This window comes from Pan paniscus, chromosome 10 (assembly GCF_029289425.2).
Source record: "Pan paniscus chromosome 10, NHGRI_mPanPan1-v2.0_pri, whole genome shotgun sequence".
Taxonomy (NCBI): Eukaryota; Metazoa; Chordata; class Mammalia; order Primates; family Hominidae; genus Pan; species Pan paniscus.
In genome coordinates, this window is record NC_073259.2 from 10128183 (window position 1) to 10150778 (window position 22596).

General features: G+C 45.7%; 1 protein-coding gene across 8 annotated transcripts in view; it reads left to right on the plus strand.

The window, feature by feature from the left end:
* The window catches only part of DYRK4 (dual specificity tyrosine phosphorylation regulated kinase 4), a 51791-nt gene that overhangs the window by 15853 nt on the left and 13342 nt on the right, over positions 1-22596 (plus strand). For 7 of the 8 annotated variants that reach the window (XM_055095273.1, XM_034935206.2, XM_034935207.2 and 4 more), the window contains 8 exons: positions 10952-11032; positions 12345-12455; positions 13175-13313; positions 15017-15180; positions 18180-18316; positions 18621-18761; positions 21118-21256; positions 21795-21876. In XM_055095273.1, the coding sequence (XP_054951248.1) occupies positions 10952-11032; positions 12345-12455; positions 13175-13313; positions 15017-15180; positions 18180-18316; positions 18621-18761; positions 21118-21256; positions 21795-21876 (994 nt within the window). Of the gene's footprint in view, positions 1-10951; positions 11033-12101; positions 12121-12344; positions 12456-13174; positions 13314-15016; positions 15181-18179; positions 18317-18620; positions 18762-21117; positions 21257-21794; positions 21877-22596 lie in introns of those variants that run through there. The other variant, XM_055095278.1, reaches the window with a different exon arrangement.

Here is a 22596-nt window from a genome sequence, read left to right on the forward strand (position 1 = left end):
TCTTTATGTTGTTTTTAGATAAACAGAAGTAATTAATTAAAAGCAGGTACATTTATGGTATGCACTTTTTGTCTTAATAAATCATTCCCTACTCTGAAGTTACACAGGTATTGCCTTCTAAAAGTTTTATAATTTTGCCTTTCATCAGTTCTGAAAAATACTTCTAGCCATTTTGTCATTATCTCTTTCATACTCTTTCTTTTCTTCTGAAACTCAAATTAAATGTATGTTAAACCTTGTTTTATCCTCTACGTCTATAATCTCTGACCAGATTTTTTTATCTCTTTGTCTCTCTGTGCTGTTTGCTGGTTAATTTCTTCAAACCTGTCTTTTCCAGTTCATTCATACTCTCTTTGGCTATGTATAATATGTTATTAAGCCCATTCATCTGGTTTTTAATTTCAACTGTTATATTTTTTAGTTTTGAAAATTCTAATTTGTTCATTTTTAAATCTGTTCTGTTATTTGCATGGAGTCTTACACTTTACTCACATTTTTAGGCTCTTTAATTTCTTTAAGCAAGTTATGCATAGTTAATTTATAAGTTTTACCTGATAATTCCAATACTTGGATATTATATTTGGAAATATAAGTATTTGGAAATATTGGGGGTGATCTGATTCTGGTGTTTATAGTTTTTGCTAATTCTCACCCACAGCACCTTGTTGTCTTGTATCTTTTAACTTTTTACTAGTCTTGTTTTGTGGAAAAGGCTGAGCCTGAGAGAGTATGAATGGTTTGCCAAGGCCACACAGCCAGCGAGTGGCAGTGTAGGAATGCCAGTCAAAATCTGTCTGACTCTGAGGTCTGTGTACTTTTCTCTATCCTGTGAGGCCTAATGACCCTTGACTGATGAACTCTTTTACAAATCATCCCATACGTGATTATTGAGAGCCAAGCATTGTTTTTGGTGCTGGGATACAAAAATAAACATGCACATCTCCTTCTTTCACAGTCTAGTGTGACATAAACCGCAAATGGGCCGGGCGCAGTGGCTCATGCCTGTAATCCCAGCACTTTGGGAGGCCGAGGTGGGTGGATCATGAGGTGAAGAGATTGAGACCATCCTGGCCAACATGGTGAAACCCCGTCTCTACTAAAAATACAAAAATTAGCTGAGCGTGGTGGCGTGCCCTGTAGTCCCAGCTACTTGAGAGGCTGAGGCAGGAGAATCGTTTGAACCTGGGAGGCGGAGCTTGCAGTGAGCCGAGATTGTACCACTGCACTCCAGCCTGGTGACAGAGCGAGATGCCGTCTCAAAATGATAATAATCATGATAATAATAATGATAAATAAATAAATAAATAATAAATAAATAAATAAAAATAAAAAATAAAACACACAATGGCCAAGACACTGAGGCATGGGAGTGCTCTCATGCAGGTAGAAACAGTTCTCTGAGAGTCTAGACAAAGTTTTCTTAAGCCATTGGCTAATGCCCAGCGTACCATTTCATGCTTCACTGACATGCCGGTCACTGTAGTACTGTCACATGGCATGAGTTACAGGGCTCTTTATTCATATTTTCATCTAAATGAATCGCTCCCCCTGGAGTTATGCAAGGCGGCTGCATGTGGACTGGAGGGAGGGCATTTCAGGCAGAAGAAATAACATATACAAAAGCATGCAAAGGCATTCTATCTAAATCGATAGAAATAGAGCCTTAGAAATTATCGACTCAAACCCTCCTACATGATGCATAAATCCACTTTATATTATAGGAAATTTAGTGTCTAATTTATAGAATAAATGCTTGCTTTCTGAATGTCTCTATTGTCAGCTGAATTCAGGCACTATCAGAATAAAAGCATGATCTTATTTTTAATTAGCGACCTTTGGAGGGGAAGTTCTTTATAATCCCTTGTCACCCGGTTTCCTGGCAGAACACAAAGAGGTCAGAGGAGATCACTGGGTGGCAGCAGGAGACAGTAAAACAACGCTAGAGGGCTTACGTTCTAGACGGGCTTGCTGCTGTTAATTGTGTTATCTTGGACAAGTCACTTGGATAACCTTTGCCTCCCTTTCTCCATCTGTAAAATGAGGGCATTATACTACACATGCCCTAAGGTCACATTCATTATCATGATTTACCAAGGTGCATTTAACAGAAGTCCAGAAAACAAAGTATCTCCCCAAGGCCCTGCACTGAATGCATTAGAAATTGACTCCAGCTGTCTGGACCTCCAGGCTCTTGCCCTTCCTCAAGGATGGCAGGGCCTCCTCTTTCCACCTCTACTAGGGACAGAGCTGGTGGGTAGGACCCCAGGGAGGCTACTACATCAATGAGATGAAAATCTGGTCCTCCCAAGAGGCTGGCCACGTTCGTCCCACTAATGGGTCTCAGGGGTGCAGCTGTGGCTGTTGGTGTGATTTGGAGGCGGTTCCTCCCCATCTAGGCATCCTGGGCTCCCTCATGCACAGCAAAGGAACTTAAAGGGCAGACCCTTAGCTTCAAATGGCAGTGGGAGAGATGCTGTGATTTGTTCAAGGTCTGTAGCAGCCAGGGTAGCTTAATCCCTTAGCTGGGGACCCTTAGGAGCCCAGCCACCTCCCTCCCTCCCAGTTCTTTGTGATGCTCTGCTGAGCCTAATTGTCTAACTAGTTGCATTCTGCAGAAAATCCCCAAAGAGTTTGTTTCTTTCTCCTGGTCACACCCCCTCCTGCATGAATGCATTTATTTCTAACTCCTGGTAGTTCTGGCCTCTGGGAAGGGATGACAGAGCCTGTAAGGAAGAAGCTGTGAGCTGATATCACAGAAGCTGAGCTTCATTTGCCCATCCAACCACCAGGCACTTAGGGATTTTTTTTTTTTTTAATGGGAAAGAGGAAGAGACAAGGAGGAGTCAGCTGAGAAAACAGGAAAATCGCCTGTGAAGTATGACTGAGGTGGGATGGTGTGATGGAGGTGTGCCTTTCCGAAAAGGCTGGGTGGGCTGAGGCCTGCAGAGAGTCCAGTTGCTATCTTCCCTGAACAGTCCAGGTGAGGACATCCAGCGTTCGGTCCAAGGTAATAAGATGAGCCAGGGCTTCTAGATTTCTGCTCTAACTAGCCCTAAATAGGGAACAGTCCTATTATCCTTTGGGTCTTGGTGTGAGAGGGCAGGACATATACTCCCCTGTGGTCCTTGGGTAAACTGAGCTTGATACCCAAGGTGAGAGAACCTGTGCTTGCTGGGGGTCAGGGCCTGACATGATGAGAATGCAGAATAGAGGGGAAGGCAGAGCACCTAGGGACAAGACACTGAAGTGGGACATGGGACTGGGAATTCCACCCCTCAGGGTACCTCTTTCATCCACTCTGACAGAGAGATTACATGGTCAGGTCAGTGCGGTTTGTAATGGGAACAGGCTTCTCCGAGACAGGTTCTTCTTTCCTACCATGAACCATCTCTTGTTTCCTTTGATTAGCAATTCATTTATTTGGAAGAAAGCGCTTCCTTTTCCAGGCATGCTCTTTGAAATTGCAGCTGCCTTTGAGAGCGGGCATGAGCAGAGAAGATTCTCTTGTGTGAATTCGCTGATTAGAGGCTTTCCTTCCAAAAGAAGGGCCGGGGAGCACGGGAGCACTTTCCTGGTGGGAATAGAAGCCACTAAGAGCGAGGAATGAGGCTAGAACAGGGCAAGGATGGACTGACCACCAGGAGTGGGAAGGACTGAAGTCAAAGCTCAGCTGTCTCCCTGGACAGCCTAGAGTTGTCTCAGATCTTTCAGGACAATTGCTGGGTCCTGAAACGTCCTGCTCCCTCCCTCCCTCTCTCCTGTCCTTCCCTCTCACCTTCTTTTCTTCCTCCTTTAGCAAATATTTAAGTGCCTACTACAGGTTGAGTATCTCTTATCCGAAATGCTTGGGACCAAAAGTGTTTTGAGTTTCAGATATTTTTAGATTTAAGAATATTTGCATATACATAATGAGATATTTTGGGGATGGGACCCAACTTTAAACACAAAATTCATTTATGTTTCATATACACTTTATGCACATGGCCTGAGGCACCTTTATACAGTATTTTAAATAACTTTGTGCATGAAACAAAGTTTGTGCACGTGAATGGTGTCATTGTCGACACTCAAAAGTGGAGCATTTCAGGCTAGGGATGCGCAATCTGTAATGCTTATCATGTTAGGCTTTGAGATAAGACCCAGGTCTTTTATTAAAGAGTCTTGGCCAGGAGCAGTGGCTCACGCCTGTAATCCCAGCACTTTGGGAGGCTGAGGTGGGACGTTCACCTGAGGTCGGGAGTTCGAGACCAGCCTGACCAACGTGGAGAAACCCCATCTCTACTAAAAATACAAAATTAGCCAGGCGTGGTGGCGCATGCCTGTAATCCCAGCTACTCGGGAGGCTGAGGCTGGAGAATCGCTTGAACCTGGGAGGCGGAGGTTGCAGTGAGCCGAGATGGCGCCATTGCACTCCAGCAATAAGAGCGAAACTCCATCTCAAATAAAATGAAATGAAATGAAATAAAATAAAATAAAAAAGAGTCTTATAGACCAGAAGAAGAAACCAGTAAAACAACCTTGTCTAACAAGCCTTTGCAGGTGCTGTGATAGAGTACAGAGCACAGGGTAGTGAGTGGCTTACAAATATTAATACAAGAGGGAATGGTCACAGAGGCTTCCTGGAGAAAGTGCTGCTATGGTTGGGGCCCAAATGCGGGTGAACGATGGGGACATGGACCAGATGACATGGTGGTGGGGTGGGTGATGGGAGAACATTCCAAGCAGAAACAGAGCAGGAGCGAAAGTGCTGAGATGTGGAACAGTGCCGTGTTTGAAAATGGCAAGACTTGCAATGGCAGGAGCCAAAAGGCAGGGGTGGGGCCATGACAAGGGTTGAGGCTGGGGGCGCTTTGTGAGCCAGGACTTCTGCTCCCTGGGAAGTTGCTAGGAGATGGAGGCAACTCACTAATGTGATCAGATGCTCATGTTTAATTTCTGAGGCCACTCAGGAGGAAGGGTAGAGGATGGGATGGATTGGGGAGAGGCAGGAAAACTGCTTAGGAGACCATTGCAATAGGTGCCTGAACTAGGGATGTGGTGGGCAAAGAATGGTGAAGGGTTATCTTTATTCTCACATAATTATGCCACTCACAGTGAGAAATCGTGACAATTTGAAGTTTGAAAAAGAGACACAGTCTTGCTCCATGACCGAGGCTAGAGTGCAGTGGTGCCATCTCAGCTCACTGCAACCTCCACCTCCCGGGTTCAAGCAATTCTCATTCCTCAGCTTCTACCCCTGCCTTTTGGCTCCTGCCATTGCAAGTCTTGCCATTTTCAAACACGGCACTGTTCTACATCTCAGCACTTTTGCTCCTGCTCTGTTTCTGCTTGGAATGTTCTCCGATCACCCACCCCAACGCCATGTGACCCAGTCCATGTCCCCATCGTTCACCCGCATTTGGGCCTCAGCCATAGCAGCACTTTTTCCAGGAAGCCTCTGTGACCATTCCCTCTTGTATTAATATTTGTAAGCCACTCGCTACCCCGTGCTCTGTACTTCAGTCACAGCACCTTTGCTGAGACTACAGGCGCCTGCCACCACGCCCGACTAATTTTTGTGTTTTTAGTAGAGACAGGGTTTCACCATGTTTGCCGGGCTGGTCTCCAACTCCCGACCTCAGATGGTCCACCTGCCTTGGCCTCCCAAAGTGCTGGGATTACAGGTGTCAGCCACTGTGCCCAGCCTTGACTCTCACTTTTGAAAGTGTGATGGTTGTCAGCTTGTGTTCATTAATATGAATTTGCAATTGAGGCACTTCCCTGTGACATCATACAAAGAAGCAGTGTCAGGGAAGATGACACTTAGTGAAATTCTACTCCCTCCTGAGACATGCAGCAAATCCAAGATTGGCTCTGGAGCTGGTCCCAGCTCACTTCACGTTCTTGTAACGATGGCATGGACACTGACACGCAGGGTAGGTTCTGTGGGACCACCCCGCCCGATGACCCAGCCAGTGGGACTGGTCTTGAAGTTCCAGGGCTGACACATTGTGGAAAGCCTAATGTTTGTTGCCATGGGATTTCCTGGGGGAAGATGAGAAAAATTTGTAAAAAGTTAGAAAGGATACATAAACATCAATGACACAAAGAAAAACAAAAGTTCAGAGGTGGGAGAGACTAGTTCCAAAGGAGGGGATTATATTAGAATGTGGCTCCCAAATCTGCCTGCACAGAACTCACTTGGGGAAGCTTAAAATACAGGTTTCTGGGCTCTACTGCTGGGGAGCCTGGACTGTGTGATCTGTGCTTGGCACACTGCTCAGTAGGCACACAGATATGTTCAGTAAATGCATTAAGAATGAATGCATCTCCAAGGTCCATTGCAACTCAGTGATTCTCTGCATCCTTCTGGCTTGCGGAAGCAGGAGGGAGGTGTTGCCGGAAGAATCTTTGAGGCAAGAAGAAGAGCAGGATCACAGGACTGAGTAACTGGAAGGAACAGTTTGGCACCTTTGTAGTTATTTTGCATAAATGCCAGGTGCAGAGTAGGGGGCAGGGTGAGTAAACTGGTTTCGACTTTCCCCCTTCCTTTTCTAATCAGTTGTTTTTTTGTTTTTTGTTTTTTGTTTTTTTTTGAGACAGAGTCTTGCTCTGTCGCCCAGGCTGGAGTACAGTAGTGCGATCTCGGCTCACTGCAAGCTCTGCCTCCTGGGTTCATGCCATTCTCCTGCCTCAGCCTCCCGAGTAGCTGGGACTACAGGTGCCCACCACCACGCCCAGCTAATTTTTTGTGTTTTTAGTAGAGACGGGGTTTCACCGTGTTAGCCAGGATGGTCTCGATCTCCTGACCTCGTGATCCACCCACCTCGGCCCCCAAAGTGCTGGGATTCCAGGCATGAGCCACCGCGCCCGGCCTCTAATCAGCTTTTAAGCTGAACTCAGTTTCTGTTGGAGAAGGGTGAGCTGGCTGAAACATGAGGATGGAGTTTGCGTTTTTTTTTCTTCTGAGAAAACAAAAGAAGTGTGAGAACCCAAGTGCTTAGCTAGCTCAAAACACAGACTCACAAGAGGGCAGAGGAGGGGCCCTGGGTCAGGACTTGAGACTGGAGCACCCCTCACCTGCCATCAGCCTGCCTGTGGCATGTCACCGCAGTGTTCAGATCCTATGGGTTTATCTCCTAGTGATGGCAAGCACAGCCGGAGACCCCAGGGAATCCCAAGACTCCAGTGTGGGCCTACGTGTGAATCTTAATGGCCTCAGCCTACTTGTGAGCCCAGCATCTCCTGTCCCTTCTCTTGATTCCCACAATTGCTGTTTCCATAGACTGAGGCTCTCCCAGCATAGTTTCCTTGATGCCTCCTTCTAGAGCCTATTCCACTCTCTCGAGGGTCTCATGGAGAGAGTGCTGCTGCATTTATCATTGCCTTCTCCTCCCTTGCATTGCATGGAACCATTTATAGTTATCTGCTGTAATATCTTTTGCTTTTAAACAATGGTATACTACGCAGCCATAAAAAATGATGAGTTCATGTCCTTTGTAGGGACATGGATGAAGCTGGAAACCATCATTCTCAGCAAACTATCACAAGGCCAAAAAACCAAACACTGCATGTTCTCACTCACAGTTGGGAATTGAGCAATGAGAACACATGGACACAGGAAGGGGAATATCACACACCGGGGACTGTTGTGGGGTAGGGGGAGCGGGGAGGGATAACATTAGGAGATATACCTAATGCTAAATGACGAGTTAATGGGTGCAGCACACCAGCATGGCACATGTATACATATGTAACAAACCTGCACGTTGTGCACATGTACCCTAAAACTTAAAGTATAATAATAATTTTTAAAATGGTGTTTTTAATGATAAAAGCAGTACGTATTCATACAAAAAGTTTGGAAGATAAAGAAACTTTACAGTTTAGTTCTGGCTGTTTAGAAGTCTTCTGAGAGCTATGATGGTCACAAAAAGGAGAACTGAAAAGAGCTTTAGCTGGGGGCACGATGGTTCACACCTGTAATCCCAACACTGGGAGGCCAAGGCAGGAGGATTGCTTGAGCTCAGGAGTTTGAGACCAGCCTGGGCAAACAGCAAGATCCTGTCTCTACCAAAAATAAAAATAAAAATAAAAATTAGCTGGGCTTGGTGGCATGCACCTGTAGTCCCAGCTACTTGGGAGGCTGAGGTGGGAGGATTGCTTGAGGCTGGGAGGTGTAGGCTGCAGCCTGGGTAACAGGGCAAGACACCTTCTCTAGAAACAAGAAAAGAGCCTCGTTGGCTTTCACTGATGCCCTTTCTTCTGATCTCCTGTCCCCTCCAGAGGCTTCACCCAGCCATTCTCCAGGGCCCAGGTCTTAGACTGCACAGGAAGCACCCCCCTGCTCTGGACCCCTGTGAATAAAATCTTTTGTTACATAGGAGATTCTAGATTTAGATACAGAGCTCAGGACTATTAAGGAGATTCCTGTTTTATTGGCTTAGAAATAACAATGTCATGAAAGCTCACTTTCTTCAAGAAAAATCCTGTCTTGCAGCTGTGAATACGGGAGAGCACACCCGCTTCCTTTTGCCTCCCCGTGATCCCTTGGTTGAATTAAGTGTTATTATGGGGCACTGTGTGCCTCTTGAGGAAGCTGCTGAAAGACAGCCAACAATCAGCAAGTTCATAAACTTGTGTGACCTGTGGGTATTTGAGAATGGAGTACAAGTGTGCAGAGATGTAGAAGCCACCAGTCCTCGGGGTCACTTGGTCACCTGGGGCTGCTAAACTCCTGGGCTGCATACACACACACACACACACACACACACACACACACACACCCCTTTGCTCTGTCAGCTAAGCTCTGAGTCCATGGTTTTCCTGTTCATGGGAAATGAGCAAAGATCGCTCTCTCCATTTTGCAAATAAGGAAAATGAACTCTAGCAGACAACTTTGGCATGTGCAAAGCACTTTACACATATTAACTCCCTTAATCCTCACAGTGTTTTGAGGTTGGTACTAATATTATCACCACATTACATGAGGATAGGCTAATAACTTGCCCAGGTTCAAACAATCAGTAGTGGAACCAGGAATCAAAATGAAAGAGTGTGATTTTAGAGTCCATACCCATGAGCATTATTTTATCACATTGCTGCTGATGGGGTCTTTCTGAAATACTGCTTTGCACATGTAACCGCCAGCTATACAAATTGTTAGTGGTTCACTGTTGCCCACGGGATAAAGACCAAGCGTCTTAGTCTTTCAGTGCTTTCCATGCCCCGTGGTCAACCGCCTGTTCCTGCTTACCCAGCATGAGCAGGGAAGAGCCCTGGAGCGTGCCTGGATGGTGTTGTTTCACTGAGCAAGCATGCTCTCTACCCATCCTCTCGGTTAAAGCCCAGACCAAGCCTCACCCATTCAGAAGAGCACCCCCTCTACCACCATCCTCCTGGGCCGATTGCATTCACAGTGATCTTTTCCTTCTTTGTTGATACTCACTGTTCATGCCCTTTGTTTCGTATTTAGTTTGGGCTGTATTCTGTTAATGTACCTTTCATTTATCTGTCCAGTCTCCCTACTGCATCCTCAATGTCAGCCTGTTATTGACGATGCTAATGAATATTCATCCCCACAAACCTACTTGATGAGAAATTGAGACTCTGAGATTTGCAATTGCAATATTTGCTCAGATACCATTTTCCATTCAATAGTGGAATCCTAAATATAGCACATTAGCGAATTAACGTGGTCTGAGACCATGCCCCATGTTCTATGCAACCCTCTCTCCCTCAGACTACCTCCCTATTCCAGGAAGTCAAGATTGACTGTCCCAAATAGTCCTCATCATTACTGTGCTGTGCAGGACTTAGCTGTGCTGGATGATATTAAGTGTTGTACCCAGTTGTTATTTCAATGTGGCCAAATGTTTACAGAAGCGGGTCTGATACCAGCTGTGTGTCAGCTTTGGATAAACATCCTTCAACTCCATAGGGGAGGTCTGGAAGAAGGAGGAACCCTGGTTTGGCTTCAAAGACCAGAACTTTGATTCAAGCTGTAGCCTGTTGTTTGCTAAACTTCAGTCATTTGAGGGCCAGCTTCACAGTTTTTGCCATGCCTACGCCTACATAGTCCTCACACTCTGCTTTATTTTATTATTGTTTTTTGTAGAGACAAGGTCTCTATCTGTTGCTCAGGCTGGAGTGCAGTGGCACGATCGTAGCTCACTGTAACCTGGAAATCTTGGCCTCAAGTGATCTCCCACCTCAGCCTCTCAAAGCACTGGGATTACAGGTGTGAGACACCATGCCTGGCCTTACTTTTTTTTTAACTTAAATTTTAATCTCATCCTAAATAATAACAACCACAACGTTACAAGTTCAATGTGCTTGTTACAGTTTTTCAAATGGATATTACAGTAAATCCATACCCATTAGATAGCTCCTTATCTGCGTACTGTACACATTACGTCCCCTTCCTCTGCGGGGTGCTTGCCGCCCTCTGGGACACACTGCTCTAGTATTTTGGTCTTCTTCTCCTCACCCTTCTAGGTGTGAAGTCTCTTCTGATCAGGGCACTGGTGTCCAGGCTGGGTGCCTGTGTTCCACTGGGTGGGTTCCACTATGCCACCTTCAGAGCCACACTCAGGGCAAAAAGACTTCCAGGCAAGGCAATGGCCATTTTCTTTTCTAAACAGCAAGAGCAGCTCAGCTGTTACTCCTTACCGTAAGCAGGGTCTCTAGTTAAGATTTTGTTGGAAGAAAAGGCCATATTGATTTTTTTAAAACATGAAAACCATAGGCCAAGCCCATCCAGGATGAACACTTTGGGAAAGATCATTTGTTTGGATAATCATCCATTCACACATTTATTAAGTACTTATTGGAGCCTCTCCTGGCTCTTCCCAGCTTAGGGGTCAGGAGAGCTGGCCTCAAGCATAGTTTGTTTATTGTAATGTAACAAAAATATACAGTGTGGGATAAAGCCATGCCAAGCATTGTTCCTATTTTCTTCCACTTGATCCAGGTTGGAAGTAAACCTTCGGTTCAGGTCCAGAAGCCACCTTCCAATATCAAGAACTCCAGAATGACCCAAGTCTTTCATAAGGTAGGGAGTGATGGTCAGCTCCTTTTCTCTAGGAGAGAATGAGGAGAGGTGGGTGGCCAGGGTAGCTTTGAACAGGCAATTTTGGCCAGTTTATCATAACATGTATCATAACATGATGACAGCACTCTATCCACGTCACCACGCCCCATCTCCACATCACCACGCCCCATCTCCTCCACATGATTTTTAAAAATGTTTTTATTTTAATTTTTGTGGGTATATAGTAGGTGCATATATTTATGGGATACATGAGATGTTTTGATATAGATATGCAATGTGTAATAATCACATCATGGAAAATGGGGTATTTGTCCCCTCAAGCATTTATCCTTTGTGTTACATACAATAAAATACAATTAAATTACTATTGATTATAGTCACCCTGTTGTGTTATCAAACACGAGGTCTTATTCAGTGTATGTTTTTGTACCCATTAACCATCCCCACCTCTCCCCTGACCACTACCCTTCCCAGCCTCTGATAACCATCCTTTTAATCTCTATCTCCCTTAATTCAATTGTTTGGATTTTTAGATCCCACAAATAAGGAGAACATGTGATATTTCTCTTTCTGTGCCTGGCTTATTTCACTTAGCATAATGATCTCTAGTTCTATCCATATTGTTGCAAATGACAGGTTCTCATCCTTTTTTATGACCAAATAGTATTCCATTGTGTTTAAGTATCACATTTTCTTTATTCATTCATCTGTTGATGGACACTTAGGTTGTTTCCAAATTTTAGCTATTGTGTCCTCTCTCCTGATTAATCAGTCAATCAGTCAGTGCAGGAGGGCAGGGATCCAAGTGAGTAGGTCAAGTCAATAATGTAGTCATAGAGGAAACTGAAGCTTATGTTGCACTGATGAAGATTTGTGTGATATAACAGGAAGAACTTCCCTGCGTTAGGGTGGTAAGATATTGGAGTAATAATAATAATGGCCAGCACTTACAGAATACTCTCTATATATTGACTCATTTACCTCACAAAAGCCTTATGAGGTAGGCCCCATTTTTGTTCCCATGGTAGTGATGAAATAATTGAGGTTTTGAGAAAGAGTCAATGTGAGCTGTTGAAAGCCTGCAGCTAGTAAGTAGTAGAGCAGGGACTCAAACCCAGAGCCCATGTGTTTGTTGACTCTGCTGCTCTGGAATCTGCATTTCTTGCCAAGAACTTTAAGAATAGGTTTAGGTCCAGATTGGGGTTAGGCTCATTCTTGTTGGGGAATTGGGAGGGGAGGCTGGAAGAAATGACCCCTGGAGACGTTTTCTTGCCTAAGGCTTATGTAACGCATGCAATTTCTCCTTCTACAGAACACCAGTGTTACTTCACTCCCCTTTGTGGACACCAAGGGGAAGAAGAATATGGTAAGCTTCCCACACATTAGCAAGAAAGTCCTGCTGAAGTCATCCCTGCTGTATCAGGTGAGTGCAGACGGACTGGACCCTGAGAAGGCGGGTGAAAGACCTGGTTTTAGTCCAAAGCCAGTTTTAGAAAGGCCCAGGATGGTGGGGAAAAGCACAGTAGCCGTGGAAGAGGTGGGTTCTAGTCCTGTTCTCATTCTTTACAATGACTATAAGCTTGAGCAAATAAGTCCTTGACCTTTTCTTAGCTACAAAATGGGCCCTCTCTAGAGCTGTCAGGAGGATTCACTGAGGGAAAATGAAGTGCTGGTACATAAAAGGTGGAACCATACAAAATATTAGTTTCCTCCCATGTCCTCCTACTTCTTTTGTGTAGGGACCAAATGAGATAATATGTGCGAAAGTGCCAACTGAAAGAGGCGTCACACACACATAAGTCCATGTGCTCCTGGGCAAGTCACTTTGTCTAGTTGGGAGCTCACCTTCTTAAGAGCAGCAGTGAAAAACTGTTCCCATCTCTTCCCATAGTGAGATGTTGCTGGGGTTGTCAGCAGCATACTGTAAGGTACAGGGGTCTCCCCAGGAATAGTGTGAGTCAGACAGATGCTTCCTTTGGGAGAGAGGTAGGGAGAACCTTCTGTCTCTTAATCGGTGTTTTCTCCCTGGAGAGGTAGGTAAAGAGCCTGGCTGAAGGTGAGTGTCTTTGGTTAAATAAATGGTTTATGGCCCCCAGGAGAGTCCTAAGTAGTTATTTATTGCAAACCTCTTTTCCTGGACAGGAGAATCAAGCTCACAATCAGATGCCGGCCTCAGAGCTCAAGGCTTCAGAAATACCTTTCCACCCTAGCATTAAAACCCAGGATCCCAAGGCAGAGGAGAAGTCACCAAAGAAGCAAAAGGTGACTCTGACAGCGGCAGGTATGCCTTTGGGGCAGTAGCAGGGTGGGGAGGTGGTTATGGAAGGTCGGGGTGTTAAGAGCTAAGCTGCGCTGGAGTGAGCTAAGCTGCCAGGTGTCAGAGTAATCAATGAAGGCAGCCAGCCAAGAGGAAAGTAGAAGTTAAGCGTCTAACCTCTGACTGTGGTAGTATAAGCAAGAGGCTGAATAGGAGGCTGAATTTCCCCCATGGAGTGGCTCTGGGCAAGGGCGCGATGTACCAATGCAGACAGAAGGAAGTGTCTCATTTTCCTAAGGAGCCCAGACACAAGGCTCCTGTCATTTTATGGACCTAGGGGCCAGCGGGAAGGCATTGAGAGAGTGGAAGAGCCAGGAGTGGAAAGGTACTGAATACTGAGAGCAGAGCAAAGGGTGCTGAAGCTTGCTCCTTCCTCTTGATAAGGAGGTGTTGGAGAGGAGCCTCTGTAGGGGGATCTTGGTTAGAAACGCAGACATGTAGAAGATCATGGCCAGCCAGGGGTCTCAGTCCTTGGCTGTAGCTTCCTCCAGAGATTGCAATGCATTGGCTGTGCACCAGCTCTGGTGCAGGGAGGGCAGCTTTGCCCATGAGGCTTGCCAGGTGAAGCCTTTGTGGATTGCCTTGTGGTCAGGCCTGAAAGATTACACATGGGTTTTTGGCCAGTAGCTAGACTTTCAGTGGGATTCAGAGACTCATAACCTATTAGGATGCAAAGGAACAGAGCCCAAATCCACCGAGCATCCACTATGTGTGCCATCATCAGACGCTTTACAGCTCTTCTACCACAGCTTAGAAACTGAAATTGGTGCCTGTTGTTCTTAAACAACTCCGGGAACTATGCATGAAGAGGTCATTTCAGTCCTGAGCTAGTTCTGCCTTTACAGAGCTGCCATCTGCCCCCCTGCTATCTTATGCCTTGGCTCTGTCCTCTGGGCAAAGAACATGCCTTATTCAGCTTCTACTTGACTGCCCTTCACATATATGAAAACAGAAGTCTTGTCCCCTGTAAGTCTTTTTCTTTTTCCTTGCAGTTCCCTCTCTAGTGCTTCAGCAGTTTGTCAAATAATATGGTGCCCCCTGTCCTAATCCTAGTTTCTTTTCTCTGAGAATGCTCTAGTTCATCAGTTACTGTGAATTTTACCTCTGACCACGCACGAGAGCGCCGATGTGATCTGGCCGGTGTAGGGAAGTCCTAACTCATAATCTCTCCTTGCAATCTGAGGTCCTTCCTGATCCACCTGCAGATTTGAGCGTGAAGCCTCCTGGGCCGTTAATGTTGCCTTTATGTTACCTGTCTGGCCCTGCAGACATTACAGTTCTCAAAGCCTCTCAAGACAGACTAATTATAGCTTAATTCCACGTTAACTTGGGCAACTTGCCACCTAAACTATATACTATTGTTGACACTAATTTTACTCCTGGAATTTTTACCCGCGCTGCTCTAACCCCCAGGTGTTTGGGGACTGAGCTCTCTCTTTCCCTGTCCTTGTGTTCTTTTCTTGATTTGTTGAAATAAATACAAGACCTTGACATTTATCCTTGTCATACTTCCATCTTGTGAGATGCCAGATGCAGGGTCCTCAGTGAGCCACCCAGCTGGGGAACAGGCTGATGGCTCGTGACCTGGAAGGGATGCCATCGTCTGCATCCTGGGCAAATCCCATGCCGCCTCAACTTAACTCACAATTGTAGTGTTTTTCACACAGAGGCCCTAAAGCTTTTTAAGAACCAGCTGTCTCCATATGAACAAAGTGAAATCCTGGGCTACGCGGAGCTGTGGTTCCTGGGGCTTGAAGCCAAGAAGCTCGACATGGCTCCTGAGAAATTTAGCAAGACGAGTTTTGATGATGAGCATGGCTTCTATCTGAAGGTGATGGGGGTGGGGGCCATGGGAACCTGCAGGGGCCCAGGGACAAGAGGTAGTCTAGAAAGGAAAAAAGCAGGGGTATTTTGTAGTATTTGGGGCTGATATGTTGGAGACTAGATGTCCTGAAGTATTCTGGTAGTGCCAAACCAAGGAAATACCATGTTTGAAAATGGGGAAACATGCGATTTAGTATGCAAAATACTCTACTAATGGAAGACTAATTCTCCCCCAAGCATAGTTGGGGTAGCCGGTTTGCATCCTGGGTGAGCTCCCACAGGCTCCTTCCCTGCATAGCCCACTGGAAAAGGCCAGACTGAAATAAGGAGCAGTTTTCCCAACATTCCCTTTTTTATCTCTTCAATACAAGCCCATACGTGGACTCTTTTCTATTTTATAGTAGATGTCACCTCCCCCACAGACAAAAAAGCTTTTGTCACTGTAGACCCTGGTGCTTAGAGCTTAATTTCATTCTGTTTTTCAAAAAACGATCCCAACAGCTCCTCTTCCTCCCCCTCTTCTGACTGTAGCCCTTGGCTTCCCCAGGACAGTGCCTCTTCCCAGCCTTAAGGTGAAAGCTGAGCAGTGATTCCCAGGGCTGAGCATGTTGGGGTGTCTGCTGCTTAGTCCACTAGGCTGCAGGCTGTCAGGAATTTCCCCTTCGGAACATTTCATTGCAACTTGGATTTAAGATACAGGATGAGTCTGATGGCTCACAGAAGAGGCAGATTTTATTAACAGCATTTAGGGCTGTGTTTGTCTAGCATTACTGTGAACACAAACCACTTGGAGGAGCTCGTTAAAATGCAGGTTCTTATCCAGCAGGTCTGGGGCTGGGGCCTAAGCCTCCGGGTGATGCCTGTGCTGTTGATCCTTGGGACCACACTTTGAGAAGCAAGGATTTCGTTTCTGTCACACAGCTGCCTTCTAGAGCCCGGGTTTTCAATATTTTCGGTCAAGCATCCCTTTGGGAGCCTGATAAAAGCTATAGGTCCTCATCTCAGAAAAGACAACCTGCGCATACATAAAATTACAGGGGGTTAGTGGGTCCCTGGTTAGGAATCTCCAATATAAATATGTATATATGTTTTTTGAGATGGAGTTGCCCAGGCTGGAGTGCAGTGGTGTGATCATGGCTCACTGCAACCTCCACCTCCTGGGTTCAGGCGATTCTCTTGCTTCAGCCTCCAGAGTAGCAGGGATTACAGGCGCCCGCCACCATGCCTGGCTGATTTTTGTATTTTTAGTAGAGGCAGGGTTAAACTGTGTTGGCCAGGCTGGCCTCAAACTCCTGACCTCAGGCGATCCATCCGTCTTGGCCTCCCAAAAGGCTGGGATCACAGGTGTGAGCCACTGCGCCTGGCTGGGAATCTCCAGTATAAATCTTAACTCTGATTCAGCTAGACCTCCTCAACCCCTCCCTCCCTGCTCCCTCCTCTGCTCCACCCTAGCTGAGCCTAGGGTCTCTGGGGAATTCCCTAAGGGTGTCAGTACTACTTTTAAGTTAATTCATTGGAACTCAGTTCTTCAGTCTCAAATCTTAGAAAAGCCTTTTTTTTTTTTTTTTTTTTTTTTTTGATGAGGGCATTGTGGGGAAGAAAGGGACAATGTGTGTTCTCCGTAAGCTCAGAATCACCATCCTTATTGCATTCCAGTACACACACAAATACATACTGCACACAGCCAAATTCCCAAGCAAGCAACATAGCTGCATTCTCACTTAATTTTGTCAGCAAATGTTAATTGAATGCCTATGTATTGATAATCTATCATAAACTTGGGCATCTACTGGACTCTGGAAATATAAAGGAAGCTATCATAAATGAATACAAAATGGTTCTTGCTTTCAAGTAACCATAATCAATGTCAAAGTTGACTTGCGAACAAACAATTATGACACAAAGTGGTAGCATGCAGAAGGCAAGCACAAATGCTAAGAAAACACATATGTAATTTTATAGCAACATGTGTGTGGATCCTGTCCCTGTCCTTTTCCCATACATTCTCATGACAGACCCTTACAAGCAGACTAACCTACATCCATAGATCAGGAAAGTTGTACGTGTTCAAATTCAGTCTTGATTCCTCCTGTATGAACAGACCCCTGGCACACATTCTCAAACACATCCTCAGGACCTGTGCACAAACACTTAATCCTTCGCCTCTCCCAAACTCATGAGTGTAACACTAGAAATTAGAGACCCACAGAGCTTGAGGACCTTAGAGATAATCTCATCCAGCATCTTCAGTTTACAGACAATAGCACTGCAGCTCAGAATGGATAAATTGCTTGTCTAAAGCTGAAGTCTTTTTAATAGAAAATTTCCTGTGGTTTTGATTAACCCCCTGCTCCCTAGTTTCCAGCATAGGGAGAGACATGGGTGATTCTGGCTCTTGAAATATTTCTCTTCACCAAGAAAGGTCCAAGTTCTGTACTGCTAACTCCAGGATAGGATTAAATCCCAGTAAGCCCAAAGGAGAACCAAATTTGGCCAGGAAGAGGCAGAGAGGAGACCTAACGCCTTCTCTAATTGATAGAGACACATCAGGGGTCAGAAATAAAACTTCCCCCAAACCAGAGATGCTGCTTAACTTCAAGACTCATAAAATGTCCAAACTGAAAGGGACTTTCAGGGCCGCTTTGTCCAACCCTCTTACTTTATAGGTCCTAAAACATGCAGAAAACTAGAGGACTAGAACTAGAACTACAATACTGGGACTAGATCCCAAGTTTCCTAAAACCATCCAATGTCCTTTGTGCTGCTTGACATGGATCAAGCCTGTGGGACTTTCCCTGGCACCACATGGGTGGCCCAGAATCCAGGCAACAAGCTCCTCATCATAGTTGCAATGAGATGAGGGCGAGAGTCGCACAAGTGCCCAGTGTAGTTAGAAAATTCCTCCAGGAGTGAGCCATAATCTGGGGATGGGAATGCCAGGGCCATGTACCAGGAAGACCTGGGAGCCCATGGCTTTGCTCTTCACCTCCGGCCTGGCTTCCACAGGTCCTGCATGATCACATTGCCTACCGCTATGAAGTTCTGGAGACGATCGGGAAGGGGTCCTTTGGACAGGTGGCCAAGTGCTTGGATCACAAAAACAATGAGCTGGTGGCCCTGAAAATCATCAGGAACAAGAAGAGGTGTGGCTTGGGGGATGACATAGGCCACAGAGGAGGGACTGGGTGACTCTGGCCCCTGTAGAATGCCAGCCCTTCCTGACTGTGCCTCTCCCTCCAATCTTCCCTTTTGTTTTCCCTTTTCTCTTTCTACCCATCTGATTCCATGAGGGGGCAAAGAGGAGGTGAGAGTGTGGTGTTTTTAGTGCTTCCTGCCACTAGACAGTCTTGTTGGGGTCATGGGGAGGGGCTGACTGCTGCAGCGGGACCTGACACTGATGTTTCTGTCCCCATTTCCCACCCTGCCTGCCACTCCCAATCACCTCAGGTTTCACCAGCAGGCCCTGATGGAGCTGAAGATCCTGGAAGCTCTCAGAAAGAAGGACAAAGACAACACCTACAATGTGGTGCATATGAAGGACTTTTTCTACTTTCGCAATCACTTCTGCATCACCTTTGAGCTCCTGGGGTCAGCTGCCTTTTCTTCTTAACTCATTTTCTCTGGAAAAGTTACCTAAGTGATAGTGTTTGAGGTCAGAACACTAGATTTCTCTGGATGTGAATATTTAGTAACTGGAATGGACATGACAGTCACTCGGTTATCCAGAATGCCCAGGAGCAAGGAGGATGGGATGAAAGCAGGCCATCTTGGTATGCCTGTCACCTGCCAGCATACCCATGATGTACTTCCCTGGTACTGGGTACTGAGCCAGGTGACATGACCAAAACAAGGCCTCTTTCCTTAAGAGCTAAACTGAAATAGTCAAAAAGGACATTTCTTTTTTTGCGGTCATTTTCCCCACTCATCGGCTTTCTGGCCTGATCGTGCAGAGGCTGAAACCCAAAGGAACAGGCAGCTGGCTGCTCAGAGTGGGAAAAGGGTTTTGATTTTGAGTAAATAAGGACAAGAGCAGATATTTTTGGTAAGAGAGCAGAGCCTGACTTAAATAGATTGGCATGGCCTGGCTGAATATTGGAGCTGACAAGGCATGCTAATTGCAAAGACATGCTAATTTGATTATTTTTCTCCCTGGGAAGACCATCTGATGCAATTTATATAAAACTAGAAACCCAGAATGCATTTAGCAAAGGAGAATAATCAGGGGTGAGCTCTCAGAGTGTTACTGGATTTAGCGAGCTGGTAGCTCAGTGCCCCCATGACACCATTGCTGACGATGAAATTCTAGGAGCCAGCTACATTTGAATTAGCAGGTAAGGTGACACTCTCCTCACCATTTCTGGTTATTACAAAGCGTGGTCGAGTCTCTGATATGCAGAGGTAAATTATCTTCTCTGTGGCCAAATGGACAGCTTGGTCTGCCTTTCTTGGCCATGAATCACAGTGCACAGTTAGGATGTCATTGTGCTTAAAAGAGCTCTGGGAGGTCAGAGGGCCAGGGCTGTGCAGGGGGAATCCAAAGCCCAGAGAGATGAGGGAGTTGCCCAGGTGACTAGTCAGGATGGGGCCAGAGCCAAGACTCACATCTCCATCGCAGCCCTCAAGAATGAATGGCGGCCGGGCATGGTGGCTCATGCCTGTAATCCCAGCACTTTGGGAGGCCGAGGCGGGTGGATCACTTGAGGTCAGGAGTTTGACACCAGCCTGGCCAACATGGTGAAACCCCATCTTTACTAAAAACACATCTCTACTAAAAACCCCATCTCTACTAAAAACACATCTCTACTAAAAACACATCTCTACTAAAAATAGCTGGGCATGGTGGTGTGTGCCTGTAATTCCAGCTACTTGAGAGGCTGAGGCAGGAGAATCACTTAAACGCGGGAGGCAGAGGTTGCAGTGAGCTGAGATTGTGCCACTGCACGCCAGCCTGGGCAACAGAGCGAGACTCTGTCTCAAACAAACAAACAAACAAAAAAAGAATGAATGGCTCTGGCTGGGCACAGTGACTCACACCTATAATCTCAGCATTTTGGGAAGCCAAGTTGGGAGGTCACTTGAGTCCAAAAGTTTGAGACCAGCCTGGACAAATAGCAAGACCCCATCTCTAAGAAAACATTAAGAATGAGTGGCTTGCTAAGTAATACCAAAGCTAGACGATCTTAGAAATGGAAGATGAGGAGGAACCAGCAGAAGTTTGCTGCAGAGCCATTTTGGGGTCATGCTCTTTCCCTTCTCTCCCCATCTCACAGCTTGCACAGAGGTTGCAACTGGCAGCTCACAAATAAATGTTTCTTTGTCAATGCATTGTATTAATATTAGTTTCTAACATTCGTAAGTCTGTAGACTTCATATAATATAGTAGGCTTCTGCCATCCTAGAGAATTTAAGATTCTCTGGCAAAAGCGAGCTTTCATTTCTCAAAGGAGCAGTTAGGTGGGACCAAACAGCCACACTTTGGGTGGAGCAGGGGCTCCCTTTGGCCTCAGCCCCCATCTGCCCACTCTCTTGTTCCTTACTTGTCAGGAACCTCATGTCCTTAGACAGCCCTTATTAGGCCTGGGCAGGAGTGGCTGCTTGTTTGAGTGACTAGTGGGCTTCCTGGGTCCCTCCCAAGGGCCCGAGGAACTATGACTATTTCAGAAGTTTGGGCCAACCTCTTAACCTGCCTGCATAACAAAGTGCTTCAGTGGCCTTGTCACATCAGAAATGAGGGGACATCTGAGAGTCTGACACAGTTTCACCCTGTGCCCACCACGATTCAGTGGGAAAGCTGAGTCTATAAGGGCATGAAAGCCCTGCCTCCTGGTCTGAGGCTTGCCTGCTACTAGACGGAAACCAGGTGATACAAGATTGTTTGCAGGTTCAAACTCAGCCTTATATGTTTTTTTACACCCATATGCATCACTTTTCCCCTCTTTTCCAGAATCAACTTGTATGAGTTGATGAAGAATAACAACTTTCAAGGCTTCAGTCTGTCCATAGTTCGGCGCTTCACTCTCTCTGTTTTGAAGTGCTTGCAGATGCTTTCGGTAGAGAGAATCATTCACTGTGATCTCAAGCCTGTGAGTACCATCTCCGTCCTGCCATGGACACACTCTGGAAATACCCATTCTATTCCCCAGGCTGTGTAAGAATCACAAACTCCAATGAAATCATTGCCTTTGACTTTTTTTTTTTTTTTTTTTGGTGCTCTACTGTCATGGCAGTATATCAAGGGAGGGCATTTCGTGGGAATGTCGAACAAATTCAGTCAATGGCATTTCTAAGGCCGTGCAAGCAAGGCCTAGAACCAGGTGCCAAAGAAGATAAAAACAAAGTCACTATCTTCAGGAGTTGCAGAATCAATAGGGGGAAAGTGACAAAATATATGCAAAAGAAACTCTGCAAAGCAGTGACTATGAGGTCTGAATGAGAAACGCCGACCACAAGTCAAATGGAAAGTCAGAGCGGAGGATGATGGGATTTTGGAGAGGATGTGGGAGGACGCCCATGCAGGTGGTCATATTTGAACTGGGCCCTGAAGGATGAGGAGCATTTAGGTAAGTAGAGGGCCTAGGGCAGCATTACTATAGCTTGACATACGTCTTTTCTTCTCTCTAGGAAAATATAGTGCTATACCAAAAGGGCCAAGCCTCTGTTAAAGTCATTGACTTTGGATCAAGCTGTTATGAACACCAGAAAGGTGAGCCCCATGTCAGTCCCATCATCTGAGTTTTCCTATTGCAATTTCTCTCCCTTCACATACAAGGTCACCTGCCTTCTAGGCTGCGCTCAGCTATCACCACTACCAGTATGATTTTGAACAAGGTGCTTCGCTTCTCTGAGCCCAAGTTGCCTCATCTATAATTTGAGAAAGTTGTATCCAAATACTATAAGGGTGCTTTCAAGCTCTCATATTCTGTAGATATGGAATTATCCTAGAACAGTGAGCCCCAAAACTAACTAACTGTGTATCTGAATTGCTTTGGGGCTCTGAAAAATTGTAGTTTGTTCCTAATTCAAATTTCTGGGAAGTAGCTAGAAGTCTGCACTTCGGAAACCACAGTCATTCTGAAGTTTGGAATTCACTGCCCCAGATCCTCTAGGTTTTATTCTTTTTCAAGCTAGGATCCAAAAAAGTAGCTCTGGAGTACATTTTCACAGCGTTTACTGAACTTTATTTAATATTGTGTTCTTTTGGCTTCTATCAGTTTCGCTATAGAGAACATGTACCATTCAACAGACATTTGTGATCTGTTTTTTGTCAGTCACTGTCCTGGGTACCAGGAACAATTAGTGAACATTGCCTGTCCTCAGGTTGCTTACTATCTAATGTAAGAGACAGAAAGATAAAAATAATATGGTGAATACAATGATTAGAGATATACACAGGCTGTGTTAAAGATATACAACACAGGGACTT